This window comes from Myxine glutinosa, chromosome 12 (assembly GCF_964187855.1).
Source record: "Myxine glutinosa chromosome 12, kmMyxGlut1.1, whole genome shotgun sequence".
Lineage (NCBI taxonomy): Eukaryota > Metazoa > Chordata > Myxini > Myxiniformes > Myxinidae > Myxine > Myxine glutinosa.
The window spans coordinates 57,720,030-57,739,961 of NC_136272.1; the positions used below are offsets into that span (position 1 = coordinate 57,720,030).

The following is a 19,932-nucleotide window of genomic DNA, read 5'->3' on the forward strand; positions in this document are numbered from 1 at the left end:
GTGCTTGTTAATGTGGACATCTCTCTGACCATTCTCAGGGAGCCTGCTCAGCATCGACGAGTCTGATATTTCACTCAGGCCAACTGGCACGGTCTTCAAGCGGCCATCAATCATCTGGACTGGTCTCCCATCTCTACCACCTCTGACATCAACTCATCCTGGGAATTCTTCAAAAGTAAATTGCTCTCTCTCATGCACAGATTTATCCCATCTCGTCTTCAGTTGTCATACCCTTCCTCCCGTCCATGGTACATGGAATCTTGTGGAGAAGCTGTTGCCCAGAAACAACTTGCCTTCGTCTCCTGGAAAGCAAATCCAACGGAAGGAAATCTCATTTCCTTTCACAAAGCCCGACACAAGTGTGTGTCCACCCTCAGGAGAGCCAGGAAACAATATCTCTCCATCCTCAAGACCGAACTCTCTTATCTGTCTCCCTCTTCCAAATCCTGCTGGCGTCTGGTCAAATCTGTTTCTGGTGTTTGTTCCCCCTCCACCCCCTCCCTTACCTCAAACGGCTACACAGCTGACTCTGCACGTGAAAAGGCTGAATGCCTCAACTCTGTGTTTGCCTCTAAATCTTGTGTCCCAAACCCATCCCTCTCTGTACCCACCGTACCCAGCTGCTCCTGGACTCCATGTCCTTTCCTCCTGACAAGGTGGAAAAGTTTCTGTCAACCCTCGACTCTGATTCTGCAACTGGACCTGACGGCATCAGCCCACGGGTCCTAAAATCCTGTTCTACCGCTCTTTCATTCCCTCTCTCTGTTCTCTTCACACTCTCTTTTGCTCAAGGTCAACTGCCATCTGCTTGGAAATCAGCCAACATCACCGCTTTACAGAAAAAGGTGCAAAAACAGATCCTAGCAACTACAGACCAATCAGCCTTCTCCCAATTATCAGCAAAGTCATGGAATCCATCATTGCTTCGGATATGAAATCTTTCCTCTTCTCCAATGGCTTGATCTCTGATCATCAATTTGGTTTCAGACCAGGTCACTCTACTCTGGACATGCTGCTTCTGTTGTCTCAACAATGGATGGAGGTCCTCAATGCAAAACAGGAAATTAGAGCTGTCTCCCTCGACATATCACGTGCCTTCGATACGGTCTGGCACCCTGCTCTGCTCACCAAACTCGCCTCCTTTCGTATCCATGGAAATCTCCACGCATGGCTGGCGGACTTCCTCTCTAGTCGTAGTCAATGTGTGGCCCTGAATGGGTTTCTCTCATCTCCTCTTCCGGTTCAGGCTGGAGCTCCCCAAGGCAGTGTTCTGGGCCCTGTGCTTTTTCTGGTCTTCATCAATGATCTCTCTGACTCTCTTGAAAATCCTCTCTATCTCTTTGCTGATGACTCCACTCTCTGCCGCTCCATTCCTCATCCCTCAGATCGGCAGTCTGCAGCCTCCTCACTCTCTGCAGAACTGGACAAAATCACAGACTGGGCAAACGAGTGGAACATGTCTTTCAATCCTGACAAATCTCACACTCTTACGTTGTCTCTCCGAAAAGACCGACTGGACAACCCTCCCGTCTACTTTCTGAATAATCCTCTCCAAGAAGTTCTGTCACTCAAGCTTTTGGGTCTCACTATCTGCCATGATCTTTCCTGGGAAAACCACATTTCCAAGCTGGCCTCCAAAGCCAGTCGCCGACTGGGCATCCTCCGTCGTGCGAAGTCCTTCCTTGGCACACCTGAGCTCCTCGCCACATACAAGGCTTTCATCCGCAGCTCAATGGAGTACTGCTCTCCCCTCTGGACTGGTGCTCCTGCCTCACACCTGGCTCGTCTTCACGCTGTTGAAACCAAAGCGTTCGGAATCATTGGAATCTCCCGCGATGACGCTATCTCCGAGGGCCTTTCACTTACTCACCGCAGGGAGCTTGGTGGTCTTTCCGTCTTCTACCGACTTCTCTCCGGCCTTGCTCCCCCTGCTCTCTCTGGGCTCTATCCCCCAAATATTCCTACGGGTCGCACAAGATCTGCCTGCAACCCTCTTATGGTTAAACTGCCAAAATCAGACTCTCTGCTCACCTTCACTCCTTCCTTCCCCTTTTCTCCCGCCTCTGGAACAAACTCCCTCACTCTCTTCAATCCCACTCCTCCCTCCAGGTCTTGAAAACAGCTGTTCACCACCATCTCTTATCTTCCCCAATCCAAAACCTTGATCTTCTCTACCCCTGCTAATTTCACCCCAAATCCACTTTTTTGAAATACCAACTTCTTTCCTGGAAGTCCTTGGTGTCCTTGCGTTTTATACCTATCCTGCCTCCCCCCAAGCCCTCTCCCTCCCACACATCTCCCGATGTCCCTGCTCTCAAATGTTGTGTTTGTGTGCTTCCTCCCCTCTCTCCCCATCTTGTCTACCGCTCCCCTTTTTATATACTTTGTTTCCTTGTTTGTTTGATTTGTTTGTTTGATAAATGTTAGCCCTTTCACAAGCCTCGATTCTGTATACAAAAAAAAAAAAAGCCAGGGTAGTTTTTGGGGTTAGCCCGGGGCGGTTGTGGGGTAAGTGGGGGCGGTTTGGGGGATTGCCGGAGGTAGTTGTGGAGTTATCCGCGGATGGTTTTGGGGTCAGCCGGGGTAGTTTTTGGGGTTAGCCAGGGTCGGTTGTGGGGTAGGTGGGGGCGGTTTGGGGGATTGCCGGAGGTAGTTGTGGGGTTAGCCCAGGGTGGTAGTCGGGTGGTGGTGGTTTGGGGGATTGCCGGAGGTAGTTGTGGGGTTATCCGGGGGTGGTTTTGGGGTCAGCCGGGGTAGTTTTTGGGGTTAGCCCGGGGCGGTTGTGGGGTAAGTGGGGGTGGTTTGGGGGATTGCCGGAGGTAGTTGTGGGGTTATCCGGGGATAGTTTTGGGGTCAGCCGGGGTAGTTTTTGGGGTTAGCCGGGGGAGGTTGTGGGGTAAGTGGGGGCGGTTTGGGGGATTGCCGGAGGTAGTTGTGGGGTTATCCGGAGGTGGTTTTGGGGTCAGCCGGGGTAGTTTTTGGGGTTAGCCGGGGGAGGTTGTGGGGTAAGTGGGGATGGTTTGGGGGATTGCCGGAGGTAGTTGTGGGGTTATCCGGGGATAGTTTTGGGGTCAGCCGGGGTAGTTTTTGGGGTTAGCCCGGGGCGGTTGTGGGGTAAGTGGGGGCGGTTTGGGGGATTGCCGGAGGTAGTTGTGGGGTTATCCGGGGGTGGTTTTGGGGTCAGCTGGGGTAGTTTTGGGGGTTAGCCCGGGGAGGTTGTGGGGTAAGTGGGGGCGGTTTGGGGGATTGCCGGAGGTAGTTGTGGGGTTATCTGGGGGTCGTTTTTGGGTCAGCCGGGGTAGTTTTTGGGGTTAGCCGGGGGAGGTTTTTCGCCAACCCCCAAGTGTTAAAGCGATAGATCGCCGACTCTCTTGGACGGACACCATAGGATCTTTAAGCTAAGGTTCACCCTCTAACGTGTCTCGAGGTGTTTGATTTTGTCTCAACGACCATTGTTAACACAAAGTTTATTTAAAGGAATCCACAGTTCATATAAATATTTAACACCCAACACAACGGAATTTATTAACAAGATAATTTTAATCACATTTCATCCGGTCATCGCTAATCGACACCGCAAAATCATGTCACCTTGACACCTTAAACCATAACGCGATTACCGGAGGGAAACGACATGTTCATTCAATCACAACTACACCATTTCCTTCCTTTGTTTCTCCTCCCCTTTCTACGTGAGCAGAAGCGTCCACTGTCGACCTGCACTGTACCCTGGTACAGGTACAGTGCAGGCAGAAGCGTTTCTTGTCACCCTGGAGGCGGAAGCGTTTCTTGTCGCCCTGGAGGCGGAAGCGTTTCTTGTCGCCCTGGAGGCGGAAGCGTTTCTTGTCGCCCTGGAGGCGGAACCCTTTCTTGTCGCTCTGGAGGCGGAAGCGTTTCTTGTCGCACGAGAGGCAGAATCTGCTGGTTCGCCGGTTGATGTCGACTTATGCACCGAGAGGGGGACAGGTTGTGTTTGTCTTGGAGACAAAGGCAGGTGGAATCGACGCTTTTGGCTGGGCGGGAGGGAGGATCGGACAAGGAGAGTGAAATCTGTGAACCTGAGCCTGAGGTAAGGTTAACAAATCGAGGGGTTCGGGTGGAAAAGAAAGAGAGCAAACCGGCGTTCAGGCCTCAAGATGCCCACGTCCGGAGAGGGCTAGCAGGAGCAACACCGGGAGGTCGGTGGAGAAGAGGAGGACACATCGATCGCGATCCGGTGACAAACGCACCTGGTCCATTAGAAACAGGTACCAACAGTCGAGGAGAACAAGAAAAAAAGAGAAGGCGACTTGGAGTAAAGACCTGGACAGGATCTAATAGAGGGACAGGTAGAGGACTAGGTACCGGGACTCGGACAGAACGACATAACAAGACACGACTGATTACAGGTTCAGTACCGGGTACAGGTACAGTGCAGGGTACAGGTACAGTGCAGGGTACAAGTACAGTGCAGTGCACAGGTACAGTACCTGGTACAGGTACATTGCAGGGTACCGGTACAGTGCAGGGTACAGGTACATTGCAGGGTACAGGTACATTGCAGGGTACAAGTACAGTGCAGGGTACAGGTACAGTGACAGGTACGGTGCCGAGTACAGGTAGAGTGCCGGGTACAGGTACAGCAGCAGGTACAGTGCCGGGTACAGCAACAGCGAGAGTGCCGAGTGCAGGTACAGTGCCGGGTGCAGGTACAGTGCCGGGTGCAGGTACAGTAGCAGGTAGAGAGCCGGGTACAGGTACAGCAGCAGGTAGAGAGCCGGGTACAGGTACAGTAGCAGGAAAAAACCCGGGGACAGGTACAGTAGCAGGAAGAGTGCCGGGTGCAGGTACAGTAGCAGGTACAGTGCCGGATACAGTTACACTTCTCGGGGTTGGACGGAGTACAAGGACAGGTATAGAAGGACAGCCGGATACAGTGAAAGGGCCAAAGGGAGTCGAAGCCTTGCCGTCAGTGAAGGACCCACCTGGGCCGTTGTCTCGCCGGTCTGGAGGGATGTTCTCTGCAAGAAGGTCCTTGGGGCAGACAGGTAGGTTCCTTTGTCCTTTAAAAAAAAAACGACGTTTCGTTCTTTCATGTGATTGATTACCTTTTGTCGCTTTGTCCTGTCTTAACCTCCACCCTTCTGAGAACTTTATCGTTTCAGATCAAACTTCCCTTCTCTTTCCTTCCAGGGCTTGAACAATGGCCTCCAGAAGTTACTAATATTGTTAATAGTTACTCATAATAATAATAATAATTATTATTATTAGTTAATTAATATAATTATTATAATTAATTTAATTAATTAAGTTAATTAATATTAATTAATTAATTAAGTTAATTAATTAAGTTAATTTAAATTAAGTTAATTAATATTATTATTATTATTAGTTACTAATAATAATAGTTACTAATATTGGAAGCACTACCTTTTTCATTGATCTCTGCTCACCTTCACTCCTTCATTCCTCTTTTCTCCCACCTCTGGAACAAACTCCCTCACTCTCTTCAATCCCACTCCTCCGTCCAGGTCTTTAAAACGGCTGTTCACCACCATCTCTTATCTTCCCCCATCCAAAACCTTGATCTTTTCTACCCCCGCTAATTTCACCCTAAATCCACTTTTTTGAAATGGCAACTTCTTTCCTGGAAGTCCTTGGTGTGTTTTATACTTCTGCCATCCCCCTCCCCCTTCCCATGCCTCCTCCACCCTCCCCCTTCCCTTGCCTCCTCCCCCCAAGCCCTCTCCCTCCCACACTTCTCCCTGCTCTCAAATGTTGTGTTTGTGTGCTTCCCCTTCTCTCCCCATCTTGTCTACCGCTCCCCTTTTTATATACTTTGTTTGTCTGTTTGTTTGTGTGATAAATGTTAGCTCTTTCACGAGCCTCGATTCTGTATACAAAAAAAAAACAAAGAAAAAACAAGCGTTACGCCTAGGTCCCCTGTCGGTGAAGTGATGCGAGTTGACAAAGTGGAAGACGCAAGGCGGCCATCTTGGATTTTGACGTGGCGACCCAATTTTCAATAGCATTCTCTCTTACGCGTAGATACACCCACACACCAGATCAGAAGTTGGTACTTCGCTTATTTTTCAAGATAGTCCACTCACAAGGTTCAGACATACATGGCGGCGGCCATCTTGGATTTTGACGTGGCGACCCAATTTTCAATAGGGTTCTTCCTTATGCCTAGATACCCCCACACACCAGATTAGAAGTTGGTACTTCGCTTATTTTTCAAGATATTCCGCTCACAGGGTTCAGACATACATGGCGGTGGCCATCTTGGATTTTGACGTGGCGACCCAATTTTCAATAGCGTTCTTCCTTATGCCAAGATACGCCCACACACCAGATTAGAAGTTGGTACTTCGCTTATTTTTCAAGATATTCATCTCACAAGGTTCAGACATACATGGCGGTGGCCATCTTGGATTTTGACGTGGCGACCCAATTTTAAACAGCGTTCTTCCTTATGCCTAGATACACCCACACACCAGATTAGAAGTTGGTACTTCGCTTATTTTTCGAGATATTTCGCTCACAAGGGTCAGACATACATGGTGGCGGCCATATTGGATTTTGACGTGGCGACCCAATTTTAAACAGCGTTCTTCCTTGTGCCTCGATACACCCACAGACCAGATTAGAAGTTGGTACTTCGCTTATTTTTCAAGATATTCAGCTCACAAGCTTCAGACATACATGGCATCAGACATACATGGCGGCGGCCATCTTGGATTTTGACGTGGGTTGCACCCACACACCAAATTTGAATGCGGTCCTTCGCTTACGCACGCACGCCCGCACGGAAGGACGGACGGACGGACACACGGACGGAGGGGAAAACCATAGTCCCCCTTTCGCTCTGCTGTGCTATGGGGAAAAAAAAACAATGGCCTCCAGAAGTTACTAATATTGTTTATTGATGATCCACCTTTTTCATTGAACAATGGCCTCCAGAAGTTACTAATATTGTTTATTGATGATCCACCTTTTTCATTGAACAATGGCCTCCAGAAGTTACTAATATTGTTTATTGATGATCCACCTTTTTCATTGAACAATGGCCTCCAGAAGTTACTCATGTTGTTTATTAATGATCTACCTTTTTCATTGAACAATGGCCTCAAGAAGTTACTAATATTGTTTACTAGCCGAAACCCGTGGAACATCCACGGAAGGGACGATGTGGTGTGTGGATAGAGTGTACCATTATGGATGGCATAGGGGATTTGCTTGTCCGAGTAAGAGTTAGGAAGAAAGATGAGAATGAAGAGTACGTATATGAACAACGATCGCCGACACCGGCACAAATGCATGCTCTGGATTGTCCACTCAGTGGACGGCTTGCTTTCGCCTTCGCCTGTCCAATCAGCGGACGGCTTGCTTCGCCTACGCCCAGCAGACGCCAATACGATGGCGTCATAAGATGGCGTTGTATCGGCAGTTAATCGGATGCTTTTGGGCCCCAACGTCGGCTAATTCAGATTTTTCGAGTATGGCTGTACGTGATAAACAAAGAGCGCGGTTCGTAGATCGTAAATCCATTCGTGCCGTGGGCATCGGGTCACTGGGTGCGGCGTAAAAGGGATAAAGTCGAGTCCTTACGCTATTATTATATAGATTGATGATCCACCTTTTTCATTGAACAATGGCCTCCAGAAGTTACTAATATTGGTTATTGATGATCCACCATTTTCATTGAACAATGGCCTCCAGAAGTTACTAATATTGTTTATTAATGATCTACCTTTTTCATTGAACAATGGCCTCAAGAAGTTACTAATATTGTTTATTGATGATCCACCTTTTTCATTGAACAATGGCCTCAAGAAGTTACTCATATTGTTTATTGTTGATCCACCTTTTTCATTGAACAATGGCCTCCAGAAGTTACTAATATTGTTTATTGATGATCCACCTTTTTCATTGAACAATGGCCTCCAGAAGTTACTCATATTGTTTATTGATGATCCACCTCTTTCATTGAACAATGGCCTCCAGAAGTTACTCATATTGTTTATTGATGATCTACCTTTTTCATTGAACAATGGCCTCCAGAAGTTACAAATATTGTTTATTGATGATCCACCTTTTTCATTGAACAATGGCCTCCAGAAGTTACTAATATTGTTTATTGATGATCCACCTTTTTCATTGAACAATGGCCTCGAGAAGTTATGAATATTGTTTATTGCTGATCTGCCTTTTTCATTGAACAATGGCCTCCAGAAGGTACTGATATTGTTTATTGATGATCTACCCTTTTCATTGAACAATGGCCTCCAGAAGTTACTAATATTGTTTATTGATGATCTACCTTTTTCATTGAACAATGGCCTCCAGAAGTTACTAATATTGTTTATTGATGATCTACCTTTTCATTGAACAATGGCCTCCAGAAGTTACTAATATTGTTTATTGATGATCTACCCTTTTCATTGAACAATGGCCTCCAGAAGTTACTATTGTTTATTAATGATCTACCTTTTTCATTGAACAATGGCCTCCAGAAGTTACTGTTGTTTATTAGTGATCTACCTTTTTCATTGAACAATGGCCTCCAGAAGTTACTAATATTGTTTATTGATGATCTACCTTTTCATTGAACAATGGCCTCCAGAAGTTACTAATATTGTTTATTGATGATCCACCTTTTTCATTGAACATTGGCCTCCAGAACTTGCCAATATTGTTTATTAATGATCTACCTTTTTCATTGAACAATGGCCTCCAGAAGTTACTAATATTGTTTATTAATGATCTACCTTTTTAGTCCCTGGTGTTGGGCTAGCGGCTAGGGTGCCGGCTTAGGATCCTAGGATCTGGGTTCGAATCCCGGTCGATCGCTGAATTAACGCCAGGGGGGTTGACTCAGCCTGTCATCCTTCCGAGGTCGGCAAATTGAGAACCAGTTCACTGGTTATTCCCTGCTTGTCGTAAAAGGCGACAAAAAGGGTTGGCGGCAGGAAGGGCATCCGGCCGTAAAACATTGCTTCAAAAAGGGGACCAAAAAACAACAACAACCACGGTTCCCGAAAAAGGCCAACCCCCGCTTTGCGGGGAAAAATGGCCTCTAAAGGTGGTAATGATCTACCTTTTTCATTGAACAATGGCCTCCATAAGTTACTAATATTGTTATTGATGATCTACCTTTTCATTGAGCAATGGCCTGCAGAAGTTACTAATATTGTTTATTAATGATCTACCTTTTTCATTGAACAATGGCCTCCAGAAGTTACTAATATTGTTTATTGATGATTCTCCCTTTTTCATTGAACAATGGCCTCCAGAAGTTACTGATATTGTTTATTAATGATCTACCTTTTTCAAAAAGGGTTTAAACCTCGGTGATGAAAAGCGATCAGCTGATGTGTCATAGGTCATGAAATTGATCAGTCGGTTACTATTTCCATTGATTTGTTCACTGTGAAGGTGATTGGGTTGATTGGTTCACTTTATAATTGTATTTCATACACGGTATATGATGTATCTGTGCAATGTCTGTCACGTCACTGAACTACTCCCTCAAACTATTGTGAAATCATCCCAAACCTACAGTCTGCACCTCCCCCTTCCATGTGTATATGCGAAAGAGTTCCTTTTTTTTTTTCTTCGACTTAAATCTTCAACTTAAATTGTTTATAAAAAATGTAATATCACGTATATTACAAATCAATTTGTGCAAATGAAATTTGGTATTCTGATTGGTGTAAATCATGACAACACAGCAACTCGGGAACAGCCATTATCCTCAGCTAAAACAAGCCCATTCCTCTGTCGCGATGCATGGTGAGGCGAGCGTAGCGAGTCGATCCATGCTAGTATACAGTCGGACCCCACTATTCGCGGGGGTATACATCCTGGAAAATGCCACGAATTGCGAAATCGCGAATGGCAGGGCATTGTTTGAATGGAAAAAGGTGGGATAGGTTCCTGAGTTGTGAAAATCCGCGAATACAGCGGAACAAACCACGAAAGGCAAGACAAAATCTGCAAATGGTGAGGCAAATCCCGAGAATGTCGACGGTAATCCGCGACGGTCGATGAAAGTCCCGGAAATGGTGAGACAAAACCTGCGAATGCAAGCGATAATTCCACAAATGGCGAGGCAAATCCTGCGAATGTTGGACGAAAATCCCAATGAAGGTATGCCATGCCATTGTTTCAATGGGGAAAAGGGGGATAGGTTATAGGTTCCCGGCAGCTCGCAAAATAGTGGGGTCCCCGACTATATATATATATATATATATATATATATATATATATATATATATATATATATATATATATATATATATAAAAATATATATATATATATATATATATATATATATATATATATATATATATATATATATATATATATATATATATATATATACTGTATATATATATACTGTATATATATATACTGTATATATATATACTGTATATATATATATATATATATATATATATATATATATATATATATATATATATATATATATACATACATACACACACACACACACACACACACACACACACACACACACACACACACACACACACACACATACAGTCACGTGAAAAAGTAAGTACACCCCCATGTAAAGTTTTGACTTTTTCAACATATTTCAACATACAGCTATTTGATCTTCATTTCAACAATATTGATAGATAAAGGTGATATAATATAACAAATATCATGAAACATTTACATTTTGTAGTCCATTGTATAATTTAAATAAACATAAATGCAAATTTCGCATGTGGAAAAAGTAAGTACACCCTTGGCTCTCATAGGTGGTATTGCCCCTTTTGGCAGAAACAACCTCAAGTAGGCGTTTCTTATAACTGTCTATCAGTCTCTGACATCGACTGGGAGAAATTTTTGCCCACTCCTCCATGCAAAATTCTTTCAGCTGCGCGATGTTTGAGGGGTTTCTTGTATGCACAGCTCGTTTCAAATCCCCCCACAACATCTCGATGGGATTTAGATCCGGGCTTTGACTTGGCCATTCCAGAACCCTCCATTTCTTTCTTTTCAGCCATTCCTTGGGATTTACTGGTATCTTTAGGGTCATTGTCATGTTTCAAGGTCCATCTTCGGTTGAGCTTCAACTTTCCGACAGATGGCCTCACATTATCCTCAAGCACCCTCTGGTACAATGAAGAATTCATAGTGGATTCTATGATGGTGAGCTTCCCAGGCCCTGATGCAGCAAAGCTGCTCCAAACCATAATATTTCCACCACCATGCTTTACAGTTGGTATCAGGTTCTTGTGGTAAAATGTTGTCTTTGGTTTTTGCCAAACTTGTCTTCTGGTACTGTGGCCAAATAGCTCAACCGTTGACTCATCTGTCCAGAGCACATTGTTCCAGAAGTGCTGGTCTTTGCCTAGGTGTTCATTGGCAAACTTTAGTCTTGCCCTGATGTTCTTTCTGGACAGCAAAGGTTTCCTCTTGGCACACCTCCCGTGTAGATCAAATTTGTGCAGCCTCTTTCTAATGGTAGACTCGTGCACTTTGACATCAACAGTGGCAAGAGCTACCTGTCGGTCCCGTGATGACATTCTGGGGTTCTTAGAGACTTCTTTCAGCATCTTGCGGTCTGCTCTCGGGCTGAACTTGCTGGGGCAGCCTGGCCTGAACAAGTTGGCAGTTGTTTGGAATCTTCTCCAGTCTCCACTTGTAGATGATCTTCCGGACAGTCGAATGATTGATTTCAAATTGTTTGGAGATCTTTTTAAATCCCTTCCCAGACTCGTAAACATCTACAACCTTCTTTCTGAAGGCCTCAGAGAGCTCTTTTGATCTAGACATGGTGACGCCGCACACTTCAACAACAAAGAGCAAACCAAACTAAATGTCTGAGGTTTAAATAAGACAGGTTCCTCCAAGATCCTCTCTAACGATGTTCTAATCATTTGCACCTGAGCTGGTGCACCTGATTCTAATTTTAGGTATTTGAAGTAGTGATAAATGTCGGGGTATACTTACTTTTTCCACATGCGAAATTTGCATTTATGTTTATTTAAATTATACAATGGACTACAAAATGGAAATGTTTCATGATATTTGTTACATTATATCACCTTTATCTATCAATATTGTTGAAATGAAGATCAAATAGCTGTATGTTGATATATGTTGAAAAAGTCAAAACTTTACATGTCTTGTAAAGTCAAACTTGTAAAGTCAAAACTTTACAAAACTTTACTTACTTTTTTACGTGACTGTATATATATATATATATATATATATATATATATATATATATATATATTGTTACGGGTCGCGGACAAGATGTTACTTTGGGCCGAGCGGATGGTCAACCGCGACCGTTACAGGATCCCCGATTAGCCCGACTCCCCCAACGTTGACCAATCGCGCCACAGGTATTCAATCGGGAAACCTCTAAAGCGACCGAATGTAAAGAGGAAGAGAGAAGAAAACAGAGTACGGAGGAATAACAGGATTTATTATACACACAAGCAAAAAGAAAGCAGTCACGTTTATTTACAACACATAAGACGCAGGTGACACAGTGCAATCTTTAGCTTATACAGACTTAATTACCTACCCAGGACAGAACAAACGAAGACGACTCACACTGGGAATGATGACAGGAATTGGCTGGAAGGAGAGGAAAGTCCACTGGGTCCGGCAGCACGATCCGCACGTTGGGCAGCCGCCGTTCCTTCGCGGCCCTGCTCCGAACTGCCGTCCAGGTCCCTAAGCCGTTGGCGAGCGTTGTTGCTGCTGCTGCTGTAGACGCTGCCGCTCGCGAGCAAGGTGACGAATAGCAGGCTTGGTGCTTCCTTGAATGATCTCTGCTTATTGGACCTCACAACTCAGCTCTTTCTTGGACCCTCTCTCTTCTCAGCTCATCTGCCTTGGACCTCCTCTCGTCTCAACGGCTTGGACTCCCTCTCGTCTGCCTGTAAAAGCTCATCTGCCTTGTCTCTCGGTAAAGGCTCATCTCTCTTCTGCCACTTGGGAAACGCCCTGCCGTGGGTTATATAGGCCCCACCCCTCAACCTTCGCGAACCTCCTCGATGTTTCTTTCCACACCCTCTCCAAGTCCAACCCCTTGTTCGTGGTTGGTTGAGTGGGGCTGACTCACTCCTCCCCTCTATGACGAGGTGGGGACCCGCCTTTCTTCCCCAACCCTGCCTCGTGGTCAATGGCGGCAATTGGAGCGGAGGTAGTTTCCAATCGACGAAAAGGGGGAATGGAGGTTTTGGGAATGGGAATGAAGGGAATCTATCTCTTTCACTTGGTGCAATGGAGTACTTCTATTAATGGGAGACACAGCCTTACCCTAAAACACAGAATAAGATATAACTATCGAACAGGGGTATTCTATGATTGGCTGACGTGTATGCTTGTGGACTAATTATGGGACGCCCTTTTGACCTTTACACAGCTCCGGAGGCAGGAGGCGCAGAATAACCAATAATAATAATAAAGCACACAATAAAAAAAATACAGTCCTCATATCTGCAACAATATATATATATATATCAGTCACTATGCGACCTTCATCTCATCAGTGGAGAACTGCATGTTATATATATATATATTGTAACGATTTTGAGAAGTGTAACGGGTTTTGAGAAGTGTAACGGGTTTTGAGGAGTGTAACAATTTTGGAGGAAGGGTAACGGATGTGAAGAGTATGGTTTTGGTATGGTAACATCCTGGTAATGTAAATAATGGTCGCAGCCGTCCTCCTAATTAATTTCATAGAACATACACGCAGGTCACGATATATCTTTTAAATAGTGTATTTCCTTATTCCATGTAGGCTAAGTATGTGTTTTCCACTAGATTGACTTTGCATTGTATCAAACAAAATAAGCGTAGGCCCTTCCAATTTCCCCAAAACCTCCCTTCCAATTGCCTTCCGCATTTTGGCTGGTTTTCTTCAAACCACCATTGGCCACGAGGTAAGGTTGGGGAAGAAAGGCGTGTCTCCACCTCGTCATAAGAAGCAAGGAGTGAACCAGCCCTAACAGCCAATCAACACCGCGGTGAGTGACCCGGTAGGCGCGCCCTCGGAGTCGGCGGCTTGATTTCGCTGGAGGTGATAAAAGCGACTGCAGGGGACTGCTTTACCAGTGCAGAGAAGAGATGACTGGAGAGGAGCAACGAGGCTGCACCAAGGAGAGGCCTTGAGAGATACGCTGGGGGATGACCTGGAAGAGGAGCGCAATCCACCGCAAGCCCTACCTACCTACCTACCTGCCTGCCTGCAATACCCCCCTGTCGTTGGAGAGACGCGCTGAACGGAGGGAGACGGCTCCACCCCAGGAAGAGGAGCAGGTGTGCCGAGCCAGCGCGTGACGGCCGCGGATACGCGACGGAGGTTTTCCCGCCAAAACCGCGAGGGGTGCTGCGGCCTCCGACCTTGCCTTCCTCTCAAGCAATCAACCTCGAGCGATTACCTGCCTGCAATATCCATCGTGTGAGTGTGAACGTCCTGTCCTACTCGTTTGTCTTGGGGATTAAGTAAATGAAATAGAATAAGTTAACAATGCACTGTGTGACTGCTCTTTTCCATCTATTGCTGTAAATAATATTGGTCGCTCTAAAATATTGCTTGTGTGTGTATAATAAATCTGTTCTTCCTCCAAACTCTGTCTTTCTTCTCTCTTCTTCTCTTTCGGTCGCTTTAGAGGTTTCCCAATTGAATATCTGTAGCGCGATTAGTCAACGTTCGGTTGGAATCGGGTTCTAATCGGGGAGTAACTGTTCGGACGCGGTTAAATACACCACCGCTCGGTAAAATAACATCCAAAAACCGTGTCCGTAACAATTGGTGTCGAGGAGTTGGATTCGAACCTGGGACTAAATTTGTTAGGCCCAAAGTTTAAAAAAAAAATTTTGGTCAAAATTACGAGCTGCCGAAATTGTGTTTTTTATAAAACCCGAATTTTGAGATCGCGCCATGGACAATCAAGGCGATCGGATGTCGGTGGGGGAAATAGACGGGGTAGAATCGACCCAGGACCTCGGGGAAATGTAAGTGGGGAAAATGGTGGAGGAGAGTAAAGAAGGTGTGGTTGAGGGTGTATCAGGTGCACAAAATGGCAGCCTCGCGCACGTGGTTGAGGGGGCAGCTGCGGCCGCACCCTTTGTACAACCAACGGTGGTCCAAATGCAAGCCTTCATGGCGCAATTCGCCGAGATGCTGAGAAACGTGGAGAGATTGAGTACTAAAATGGATGCTCGGGGAAACCAAATTGAAGCAATAACCAACAGAATGGGTGACCGCATGCAAAAATGTGGAGAGACCATGGATCGCATGGTGGGCGAAAGGGTCCCAGGGGTGCACAAGGAAGTAACGCGGGTCGAGAAGCGCTGGTTGAGCGAAGCGGAGGAAAGCACGGGTACAATGACGGGGGTAGAAATCGCGACACGGGGTTTTGAAAAGCCGGCGACCGATGAGGTAGAGGGAATTTTATTAAAGCCAACGGTCGCCGAGGAGAATAAAGAAAAAGCAGAAGTGGGCATTGAAATTGAAGAGATGACGGAGGTAGCCCGGGAATTGCAGGGAGAAATGGATTATGTACAAGGTCTGTGTTCAAATCATGATGTGATGCTCACTAACCAAATAAAGAGTTTGCAGGTGGCAAAGGAGGGGCGGAGACGAGGTACGGAGGTGAGTGGCAATGTACATGATGTGAGGGGAGATTCAGTCGGCTTGGGGATTGGTTTGGATCCGGGTGTTCGTGAAAGGCCGTTGGTGAAGTGTGTGACAGGTCAGGTGTGCGAAAAAAGAGGTGTGCGAGAATGTCCGACCATGGGGTGTGTGAGGAAAAAGTGCACGCCGAGGAGTGAGTGTGCCGTCAGGAGTGAGCCGGTCGAAGCGCGTGTGCGAGGGGGTACATGGAAGCGCGGTGTGGTGAGTGTTACGGAGGAAGTAACGAGAGAGTGTACACCTGTGGTGAGTGTTACGGAGGAAGTAACGAGAGAGTGTACACCTGTGGTGAGTGTTACGGAGGAAGTAACGAGAGAGTGTACACCTGTGGTGAGTGTTACGGAGGAAGTAACGAGAGAGTGTACACCTGTGGTGAGTGTTACAGAGGATGTAACGAGAAAGTGTACGTCTGTGGTGAGTGTTACGGAGGAAGTAACGAGAGAGTGTACACCTGTGGTGAGTGTTACGGAGGAAGTAACGAGAGAGTGTACACCTGTGGTGAGTGTTACGGAGGAAGTAACGAGAGAGTGTACACCTGTGGTGAGTGTTACAGAGGATGTAACGAGAAAGTGTACGTCTGTGGTGAGTGTTACGGAGGAAGTAACGAGAGAGTGTACACCTGTGGTGAGTGTTACAGAGGAAGTAACGAGAGAGTGTACACCTGTGGTGAGTGTTACGGAGGATGTAACGAGAAAGTGTACGTCTGTGGTGAGTGTTACGGAGGAAGTAACGAGAGAGTGTACACCTGTGGTGAGTGTTACAGAGGAAGTAACGAGAGAGTGTACACCTGTGGTGAGTGTTACGGAGGAAGTAACGAGAGAGTGTACACCTGTGGTGAGTGTTACGGAGGAAGTAACGGGAGAGTGTACACCTGTGGTGAGTGTTACGGAGGAAGTAACGAGAGAGTGTACACCTGTGGTGAGTGTTACGGAGGAAGTAACGAGAGAGTGTACACCTGTGGTGAGTGTTACAGAGGATGTAACGAGAAAGTGTACGTCTGTGGTGAGTGTTACAGAGGGTGTAACGGGAGAGTGTGCGCGAGAGGTATGGTGTGTAACAGGGAGAGCGTTGGTGGAATGTACGGACGGCGTTGGAACGCCAGGTTTTGTAAGGGTGAAAGGGGTAGCGTATGCTTGTAAGCATGCAAGTAAAGCATCGATGGTAACCAGGTTAGCGGTTAGGGCGACGGATAGCCGATGCGAGCACTCGGGGCGTGGGGTGCTTTGTTGGGTGCGAGGCCCGGCGCGGATCGATGCTGCGTCGCTTCTCTTCGAAGCGTCGTTGCCGATTCGGACTTGGCCCCGCCCCGCACGGTCGAGTCCGGGCTTTGCCGGGCGAGGCGACCGGTCCGGTTCGAGGGCGAGTGGGAGGAAGCGGAACGGTGCCCCCTCGTGGGGACGGGGTTCCGACCGGGGGAGATGGAGCCATCGGGCCCGGGACCGCAAGGTGCCGCGCCGAGATGGTGCGTGGAGCCTCGGTCCAACCAAACCACCTCCCTTGAACCGAAAGCCGGACGGATTCAACCTGCAGGCAACCAAACCACCCGCGTTCAGTGCTCGGCTGTACGAAGCCGGGCTGTAGATGTGAATTGGCGCGCCGAGAGGATGTAATAAGTAGACGGGTGATGGTGATCGTGATAGTGAATTGATACGAAATTTCGAAAAGTGAGTAGAATTGGCAGTAAATGAAAAATTTTTGAATTGGTTGGCATTTGGACGAGCAAAATTTATAGTGAGAGACCCCCGATGTGGTGGGATGGCAAATCCACCATCCCTCACAGGTGGGGGCAAAGGAGCACTAGATTATGGGGTGTATGGCAGTGAAAACTAGCCCGGGTGGGTTAGGTTATATTGTAGGGATCTAGAAGAGATTGACATTAGGTGACGTTAAGGTTAGTTAGTGACTGATACCTGTAGTGGGGACGCAGGTAGATTAGTATGGATGATAATGACGTGGGAGCGCAATAGGTTAAAGGGACGACTGGGAAGCGCAAGTTTCAGAGGGGAGGAGTTAGCTGAGATGATGCCGTGTGTGGGAGTGATTGAACAGGTGAGAATGGAACAGGTGTGATTGCACAGGTGTGCAACTGAACAGGTGGATGGAGCAGTGTATGAGTGAGTGATGGTGATTGTGTATTGTGGTGACCAAGTGGTCCAGGAAGAAAGGAGGGTGCAGGTGGCACCAGGTGAGATTGCACAGGTGTGCAACGACAGGTAAATGGAGGGCAGGTGTATGGAATAAATGGTATGGAGTATTGGAATGGATGGTCGTGGAGTGAGTATGGTGGAAATTGTGGAGTGGAGTGGATGGTGCGAAGGTGTGAATGGGGGAAGAGTGGACCCCCATCACGGATACCCGGGGCGGGTAGTGTAAGTGTTAGGTAGAGGGTATAGGTAAATTGTAGTTGGATATTGGCATCTGTGGTGCGGGTGACAGAATGGTATGTGGATGGGTGCGTTGGTGTTGTGGAAATGGCTGGGCGTGTAGCCTGTTAGTGTGTGTAGTTGGTTTGGGCACTCCACCACTGTAAGGATGTCGGCCAGGTGAGGCCGCAGGTGGGCTCTGGGAGCCGGTAGTAGTTGTGTGGATGGGGCCCGAGGATCCGGAGGACGGACCCGGGTAGCCCAGTGCCAGAGGGCACCAAGGGGTGACAGAGCCAGGAGAGGGGCTGCCCCCAGTTAGATAGGTTAGGGTGAGGAGCTAGGTAAGCTCGGGTGGCAACTACAGTGGTGGAGGTGTGCAGGTGGGTAGACCTGTTGGGAGAGGTACACGTCGCAGCCCAGAAATTGTGCTAGAGCACCGGGAGATGAATCGGGGGAGTGAGACCCCAAATTGAGGAGCACCACAGTTTGGCCAATGGGAATTGGTTATTAGAACCCATAGTGTAAGTTGGCCAATGGATTGGCAGGGAAAGACCCCGGGTAGTGTAAAGTGTGTTAAAGTCATTTAGAGGATAGTTAGGATGAAGGATCTCCTCGCACCATCTGCATCCACTCACCTGAGGTGACAGGTACTCCACACCATGCCATGTTTTGATTATTTTTTATGATGCAAATGTTTGGATTGTGAGACGCATCATGACGTGGGTGTGACATTGTGCTTTGATGTTCCATCTCTGCCTCCTTATGAGGATTGATGATGAATTTGGTGATGGCAAATTTTGAAGTAAAGGGATTGTGGGGACGAATTTGGTATAGGGGAAATATGGGGAAGACGTGACAGTAGTGACGAATTTGTAAATGTGTAGATTTTTGTACATATGGGGTGAGAACAAGGGTAGGGTAGGTGACAGGGGGGTGACGTACGGTAGGGACGAGCTTTCTCACTTCGGCCTCCGTACGCATTTCACCTTGCATTGCCTTATTGACGTGTACCCTTGTGACCTTACCCCTCGCTCAATTGTCTTTCTTTTGTCTCCCACATGACCTGTGCGCCATTGGGTGCCGAGGGGAGCGTGCGTGAGGTGGCCATTGTGCGCCCGAGATTCCCAGAACCAGCACGCATTGCGTTGATGTACCACTTTATGGACCGCTGTTCGGCGGCCAAGTACCACTTGATGGACCCCAGGTTCTGGGGCAGAGCACCTCTGTTGGAGACCGGCCATAGTGGCCAGGGAATCTTGCTTGCGGACCTCGGTAAGGTGGCACCTATGCCAAACAGGTGGACCACCCTTAGTTGGCCCCTGAGGCCCTAAATAATAATAAAAAACGAACACAAGTTGTGCTTTTTATTATGTCCAAATAGGCCGCATGAAGCCAGAAGACGTCAGGAAGAAGATCGGCCCAGCAGAGAAAGAGAAGACCACCACCAGTTCTTTTGTTGTGTTTATTATGAGCCATGGTGACCGCACCGGATGGTGCTTTTGGGTGCTTTGTGGTGTTTGGGTGCTTTTGGGTGCTTTGGTGGTATTGGTACTGGTGCATCGATGCAATGCGTGCTGTCTCCTCCCTCCCAACAGGAATTTCTTTCTCTTGTTCCCTAAAAAGAAAAAGAAAAAAACACACAGGTCCTGGGTTGCGTTGTAAATAAGAAATCACGTCATTGTAAATAATGCTCCCCACCGTAAATGTATAGTTTCAGAATAATTCCGTAATTCGGTTAGCTGTGGGCTTGAGTCTGTTAGACAGGATGCAATGCAATAGGGGGACATACTTATTTGTGTTTTAAAATTGTCACACTCAGGGTCAGGTTAATTGTAGAGGGAATTACACCTACATGTCACACTCAGTTAAGTCTAGTAGGCCCGAGGACGTGC

The 19,932-nt window shown here is 47.0% G+C and overlaps 1 protein-coding gene across 4 annotated transcripts in view; it reads left to right on the forward strand.

Annotated features, from left to right (window-relative positions):
• The first annotated feature begins 3,672 nt into the window (after positions 1-3,672).
• Positions 3,673-19,932, forward strand: part of LOC137437421 (dual specificity tyrosine-phosphorylation-regulated kinase 2) — a 94,259-nt gene continuing 77,999 nt past the window's right edge. For 2 of the 4 annotated variants that reach the window (XR_013621109.1, XM_068131735.2), the window contains exon 1: positions 3,888-5,027. Coding sequence is in view for 1 of the 4 variants with exons in the window: in XM_068131732.2 (XP_067987833.2) it covers positions 3,947-5,027 (1,081 nt within the window). In the remaining 3 variants the exon portion in view is untranslated. Of the gene's footprint in view, positions 5,028-19,932 lie in introns of all 4 variants that reach the window. The other 2 variants (XM_068131732.2, XM_068131733.2) reach the window with 2 other exon arrangements.